Source organism: Curcuma longa, chromosome 4 (genome assembly GCF_044706935.1).
Source record: "Curcuma longa cultivar G26 ecotype Majalengka, Jawa Barat chromosome 4, ITB_CL_G26_1.1, whole genome shotgun sequence".
In the NCBI taxonomy this organism is placed as follows: Eukaryota; Viridiplantae; Streptophyta; class Magnoliopsida; order Zingiberales; family Zingiberaceae; genus Curcuma; species Curcuma longa.
In genome coordinates this window covers 7,163,993-7,171,559 of record NC_133864.1, presented here as the reverse complement: position 1 = coordinate 7,171,559, position 7,567 = coordinate 7,163,993, and the positions used below count along the sequence as shown (strand labels likewise).

Sequence of the window (7,567 nt, the reverse complement as noted above, 5' to 3'; positions counted from 1 at the left end):
ATGATTGATTGTTAATGAACACTCTTGGTGCTGCAACATGATCGTTGTGATGAATTTGTTCCTGTGTGACTAACGATACCAGCATATCTTTTTATGATATTCTGAGACCTTCAACTGTGATAAATTCATATCCATTTTCATAACTTTCTTTGATATGCAACAAATTCAGCATGCAGCTTTATATTACAGTTCCATGAACCATGAATTATCTAGAGAAAGCAAAACACATTGCCTATATTCCTATTGCTTTGTTGTCAATGTGATGAAAAGTTGCATGCCACATTTGATATGTAACAAACTAGCAATATTTTCTCAGGTGAAGCTATAGAGGAACCTGTAAGAAACCTTTGAGAGAGCTTCTTGCTCATCATCATTTTCAGATAAAATTTATGGAATGTCTTGATTTACAATTTTTACAAATTGGTACTTACCTGGACCATTTTTATTCAAATTAGGAATCAATTTATACAACTTGATCGAATCAGACTTTTTTGCTTCAGCAGAGTATTCTAAATGTAGAATACTAGTAATTCTTAAGTTTGAGCTAACCATCAACTTAGTTAATCTGAAAATTCTTTTGAGCATCACTAAGTGAAGGAGGGTGATTTCTAAGGGGAGGCTGATGTGGATCCTCTTCTTCAAACTTTGTTATAGTCCCTTATAGGTCATCGATGGTTGGGTGATCCTTTCCAAGTGATGAGACTGGGAGACAATTGAAAACAACAGAAGCATTAGTTAGGGCCGTCGAATGAAGAGAAATCAAGTGCGTAGGATGTTGGTTTAGGCCTTTGTGTATGATTTGAGTGTGGATTTACTCGCGAACAAGGAGAGTTGCAAGTCTTGAGGAGCACCACAATGGAAAAGGTGGAGAGGAAGATCTTAACAAAATAGAGCGCAACAATAAAGAGGGTGGAGAGGATGAACAAAAGCAGATCTTAACAAATTTACATGTAAGGACAAAGTAAATTGTCTCCAATTATATCATATTGTATTTAATTAAACCAACTGGTTAGTGTTGTATGACAATCGTATACTAGTATTCATGTCTATAGCTAGTACAATATTACATATTCTTTGCTACTGCAACATTATATGATATCTTACAAGTTAGCAAGCCAATAAAGGTACAAGGTGGGGAATACTATAGAGCTTTCACATTGTTCTGTTTGGAGGAGGATCAACGGGAGCCGAAGAGTTTTTTCACCAGTCAGTTCTCCATTTTTGTGTTAATTATTAGCTTGGAATAGAATTTCATACTCCATCTTAATACCTATGTAAAATACAACTTCAGTACATTATGGAGTATTGCAGACATGTTCAGAGAGAGCTAACTTCAGTTTAATTAGGGTGATTGTAACACTTGAAGCATATCAAAAATGTGGGGAATAACATTAATATTGTTCAGGTTTTTAACAAAAGAAGATTATCTATTCCAAATGCAGCAGCTGCAATTATTTGCTGAACACCAAATCTCTGGCCTATACACCTTCATGGTCTCATTACCAGATCACAATGCTTTTTATCCTTTCATCTTTTCTGAAAACCAAAGCCTGGAATTCAATATTGTTACTGTGCTGGTTTGGTCTTTGATCTCATGAATTTTCAACCTCTGAATTCCCTGATCATCATGAGCCTGATTTGTGATCATCATGAGCAATGATACTACTACTTATTGCAGTTCTCAAAGACTTTGGTGGTAGTCAATCAAATGTGATGTGGCAGGAAAGTTAAGATGGTAGACACTGGGAATTAGTCACTTTGGCAGCTAGCTTTGGATTGGATTGCATGACCTAAATGATTGAAGGAATCCATGGTGGTAGGTCAGCCTCTGCCTCCCAAATGGCATTCAGCAGAAAGGAAAGATTTGTGGGGGTGGCCAAAGCACACTCATAAGGTTTGCTGAAACTGGTCTTTTTCACTCAGCCATTGCTCTTGTTTGTGCCAGCATTGGATTCTTGTCTTTTTTTTTTTTTCCTTTTTAACATAATTCCATCCAAATTTCAATTTGTCAGCTCATACTAAAACTTTGCATATCATAGTAAATTCATATCCTGTACACTTCAGAAATCACAGTGAGAGTGAGGGATAGATTGATGTAGTAGAAGCGAGTAGAACAAAGATTAACCTGTTAATTCACACATAATAGTAGGAAAATTTTTAAATAATAGAAAAATAGGATTGAGATGTTAGATTCACACAGATGGTTAGAAAAATCTTAGAAATAAAACACTCAGAATAATTTCATGACCTTAACCAAAAGTTATGTTCATATTTATAGAATGAGCTAGTAGAGTGTCACCTTGAATAAAGCCGTTAATTTGGATTGGATCCGTCGGATTAGCCTGCTTCGTCAAATAATTTAGGTGGATTGGATTGAAATTTTATTAATTTATTTTAAAATGAGTTTAGATGGGCCGATCTGCCTAGGCTCGCGACCTGCGCGGGTCGGCCTGTGGCGGGTTTGGATTGGTCTGCGGGTTGAAAAAATTTATTATTATTATTATTTAAAATTTAAAATTAAAATAGAAAATTGAATGAATTAGTATATTTTAGCTGTCTAAATCGCAATTCAAATTTAAAAATTTTAATTTGATTGATTTAAATTGTAATTGTAATTTTAATTTAAAATTTAAATTTTTTTTATTTTTTGATAAGCCCATGGATTGACCTATTTAATTTGTAATCCATCTTGGATTGGATTGGATTAAAGATTTTTTAATTCGTTAAATTGTTGGGTTGCCCTATCCCATCTAATCAAATAATGAATTTCTGGTGGGTTGATCCATTTGACAACTCTAATTTTGAAGTGGTGAAAGTCATTAGTTCGAGTCTGATTAATCCTAAACTCAATGTAAACTTTTCTATTTTGACTTGCTCTCCTATAGTGATCGAACGAGAATGTATAAGAGGTTTATGGGAGCATGCATACAAGTTATGTCGTACAATGAAAGAAAATTCAATAATTGAATTGGAAAAGTATTTCTGAAATGGAAAGTATATCATTAAGAAAAAAAATCTAACATCATGTCTAAGGAAATAAGAAAATTAAATTGAAAGTGAATTTTGATTTTTTAAAAATTAATTTATTAAAAAATAAAAATTTATTATTAAAAATTTATTAAAAAAATACAAATTTAAGGTATGATTATAGGAATTGTTTAAAAACGAAGTTTATTATATGAATCCTTCTATACTATTAAGCTTGATCCCCTACTATGTTAAATGTTCTTTGATCTTTCCGTTGTTTGATTGGGAGGTCACCAAAGTACATATTCATACTATCATAAATGAGTCTTTCGAAGTTTTCACTCAATAGACAACTTTGACTTTTTCTCTAATGTTTATATTTCTTATCTTATCTATTTTTGTATGCCCTCACATCTATCTTAACATCTTCATTTCTGCAACTCTTATTTTTTACTCATGTATTTATTTTATAGTTCAACATTTAACTCCATATAATATAATAATCTAACCGTTATTTTATAAAATTTTTCTTTGAATTTTAGAGGTACCATACAGTCATAAAGAACACCTAACGTCCTCCTATATTTTAACCTCTACTTGTATATCTAAATATTGATATGTAATAATAATTATAAGATGAATCAATATAATATAGGAAAAGAAGTTCCCCCCCCCCCCCAATATAAAATTCCTAACTCATTGTAAGAGGTTTATCTGTCTCCGGAAAGTATCTAAGAAGAAGAAGAAATAGTAGTGGTAGTCGTTAGAAACTAGATCTTTGACATAATTGTAAGAAATTCTGTGTGCACTTCTTATTCATTTTGATGAAATATATACAGGAGTACATACGTGTTATTAGGCTATAAATTAAGGTGGTTATTTACATTCTAATAATAAAAGATTTATAAAGATTATTTTCATAATCTAACAATAATCGCATTGGGAGGTGATGAATCAAGTAAAACAAACTTGTTAGCATTGTGTTTTGTTTTGTTTTCACTTCAAGATTTCCACTACACAATCAAAAGATGAAGTGATCGAAACTATTCACATCTCTCCTCTAGCTTGCACAGATCCTAATAAATCAACCTTTTTTTGTTTCTTTATATTGATAGATTGAACCCGGTTAAACAAATACAATCTTTGATTTAGTTATTAGCAAAAGTAAGACACCTAAACCTTTCTATAGGTGAATCCTTTTCCTTTTTAAAAATAGATAGAAGTTAAATATAACTCTTTAACAAACAATTTACTAAATTAGGTATCCCTGGTTCATTGCTTCTAGGATATAGCTGAGCTGGTTACGACAAAAAAGAATTGTATAAGAGGACAAGGGTTTGAATCTCGATGAAGCTAAGACAATATCCTCCTTTGTCGTGGCCAACTACAGTTTCTCGATTTACCTCCTCACAGATGGTCGTGGAGCCGATCGTGTGGGACTGTTGGGATGACGGATTTCACCTTTTACAGAAGAGGTATCTCTTGTTCATCCTCCATTAACCCTACTCGATGAGTACAAAATATGGTTGTTTGTAACAAACTAGATTGTATTTTCCTTTAATAAAGTTGGAGATTAAGTTGCATCGAGCACGAAAAACTTATCTTATTTCCTCGTTTATACTTAATTAGAAACCCATTAGAGGTGGTTTACCTATTTTTAAACCACATTAATTAGCTCGAGGTCCTATTTAATTATAGCATTTTTCATTTCTCAAATATTAAAGGTTAAATGCTAAACATGTGTTTGAATAATGCATCGAATTCGAACCGGTTTACTAATTCGAACCAAAATGGACCGGGTTTCCATCGGTTTTTGCCTGGTTATTCCAATAAAAATTCGACACACCCAAATTCAAACCCAGACGAGAAGAACGTCGGTCTCACTCACCTCACCTCCCGACACGGCGTGGGCCAGCGTCTCGTTTGCCCTCTATACGCGTTGCCCTTACGACGCTGCGTCGAGACCCACTTTTTCTACCTACCTCCGCTCTGCGCCTCGGCCTCGCCTCCTCTGTCACTGAATCGGCCGAGAACGGAGATCGAGCAGGACTGGAGCAGTCCGTTAATCGGCGGCGGTGAGGAAGCGGGAATCTGATAGCTAGAGATCGTGCATGGAGCCCGGAGAAGGCGGCGGTTCGTCCTCTTCGCCGGCAGCCGACAAGACTGCTCCACCGCCGCCGCCGCCGCCGCCGCCGCAGCAGGAGCAGGAGCAGGGGCAGCCGCTGAGTCGGTACGAGTCGCAGAAGCGGCGGGACTGGAACACGTTCTTGCAGTATTTGAGGAACCACAAGCCGCCGCTGACGCTGGCGCGGTGCAGCGGCGCGCACGTGATCGAGTTCCTCAAGTACCTGGACCAGTTCGGGAAGACGAAGGTGCACGAGGCGGGGTGCGCCTTCTTCGGGCAGCCGAACCCGCCGGCCTCCTGCGCCTGCCTCTTCCGCCAGGCCTGGGGCTCCCTCGACGCCCTCATCGGCCGCCTCCGCGCCGCCTACGAGGAGAACGGCGGCCGCCCGGACTCCAACCCCTTCGCCGCCCGCGCCGTCCGCATCTACCTCCGCGAGGTCCGCGAGAATCAAGCCAAAGCCCGCGGCATCCCCTACGAAAAGAAGAAACGCAAACGCACCGCCGCCGCCGCCACTTCTGCCTCAGGGGAATCCTCATCCAACGCGCCGCCGCCGCCGCCTGCAACTGCAACTGCAACTGCTGCCTCCTCGTCGGCGCCGGATCCTCCCGCCGGTAGTTCGTCGTCCGTCTCATAATCAACTCTTCCATATTTATGCATTACAACTAACGATCTTTCTTAACAATCACTTCATGATCAACTACTGTATCCTCCTCTTCCATGAACTGCGACTGAAAAACAAATCAAAACAAAACCCCAAAAAGATCTAATTTTAGTGGTGCAGTGCAGTGCAGGAAGGAAGAACTGACATGAGATTCCAGTCTTCTCGCTGTTCATAGTACGAACACGCTTTAATTTCCTTGTTTACGTGCATTGCCACAGACTGACTGCTGTCCCTGATTCGCCTTCTCTGTTATCTTTTTCTTCTCGTGTTCATCCTTTTTCTTTTGAATCGAGCATTCCTTTAATGGCAGACATTTTAAGTGGCAGCAACAGATCGATACTCGAATCGCCTTATATCACATATCTTACTGGTCCCCTGCCTGCATGGAAGAAGAAGAAGAAGCAGAAGAACAAGAATCTAAAGGTCATTCACCCGCACGAGTGCAACTCAGGTCTCTCTCTCTCCCTCCTCCTCCTCCTTCTTCTTCTTCCTCCTGAAGTTTAGGGTTTGATTTGGGCGATCTTCGACTTGTAGAAAGATCCGTAATCTGTATTAAACACTAAATTACACTCGATTTGCTTTACGATGGATGGGTGACGACTGGGCATGCCCTACCACTAAAGTGAGATGAACAGTGGCAGCCGACAGTTGAAAACACAGGTTTTAATTAGACAGATTCTTCATGGGAATTGGAAGTGATTAAGGGCGGTGATTAAGGGCTAATTAGGTACTTTCATCAGCTTGGCTCGGTGTCCTTGTAAACACATGAAATACTGATGAGTGTGCATGCATACGTGGAATTCAGAAGAACTGGAACGATTGAAATTTTCTATTTATCATTGTTCAGGGCGCCGTGGATAGTTAAATCATCGATCAACAAACATCTGACTCATGCACAGTTATTCCTGCCGGTGAAGAGACCTGAAGAGAGACTGAATAAGAGAGTTAGATGGATGTTGGAGATTTTCGACATGCCATTCCGATGCTCCAGTTAATACTGATAGAAGAAGAAGCAAAAGAGAAAATATATGAAATTGCTGAAGTTATCCAGAGATTTTTCATACCTGTGAAAGGGTTTATATACTTACGAGAAAGGAATCTCCACGTCGACCTGAGGGAAGACCTCTGTCGGGGCCGAGGAGATCAATTCTGCGGGTTGCTGACATAGGATTCCCACATGAGGCGCTTGAGAGACCAAGTATGCCAACCTTGTAACTGCCTTGTGGCTTGACATTGCTAATTATTCTTACCTTTGGCTGTATGTGCAGGCACGAGAGGATCCAGAGAACCAGGTCTGACAACCTCGTAATCGTCCTGACCCTTTGGCAGACCTCGCATGTTGGGGGATTTTGACAATTTTTGTATGAGACGAGGGCGAGGGCCGAGATGAGGTGTGGAGAGACTGAGCGAGCCGAGGGGCCGCTTAACTGAGGAAAGGCCGAGCGGTGAAAGACCTGAGACATCTAAGAGCCGGGCTGCCAAGTTGTTGAGCAGTTGAGTGGCCAAATGATCAAGATGTGGATTGGTTGAGCGGTCGAGAGACCAAGAGACCAAGACGGTCGAGATCGAGATGACCGAATGACCAAGAGAAATGGAGTGACTGAGACACCTAGTGGCTGAGTGATCGAGGCGTCGTATGGTCGAGTGACCGAAGGGTCGTATGGCCGAGAGGCTGAGTGGTCGAGACGACAGAGAGACCGAGTAGCTAAGACGACTCAAGTTGGGATGGCCGATACCATGTTGACAAGACGGTTCAGGTCGAGATGGTCAATTGGCCAGGATGACCGATTAGCTAAGACGACTCAGGTCGGGAT

At 39.9% G+C, this 7,567-nt stretch overlaps 1 protein-coding gene across 1 annotated transcript; it reads left to right on the top strand.

Annotated features, from left to right (window-relative positions):
- Positions 1-4,956: 4,956 nt before the first annotated feature.
- On the top strand, positions 4,957-5,789 carry LOC141826502 (protein LIGHT-DEPENDENT SHORT HYPOCOTYLS 5-like). Its single transcript, XM_074713758.1, has one exon. It carries the CDS (start codon positions 5,079-5,081, stop codon positions 5,724-5,726), a length of 648 nt encoding a protein of 215 aa, XP_074569859.1. The 5' UTR covers positions 4,957-5,078; the 3' UTR covers positions 5,727-5,789.
- The last annotated feature ends 1,778 nt before the right edge of the window (positions 5,790-7,567 follow it).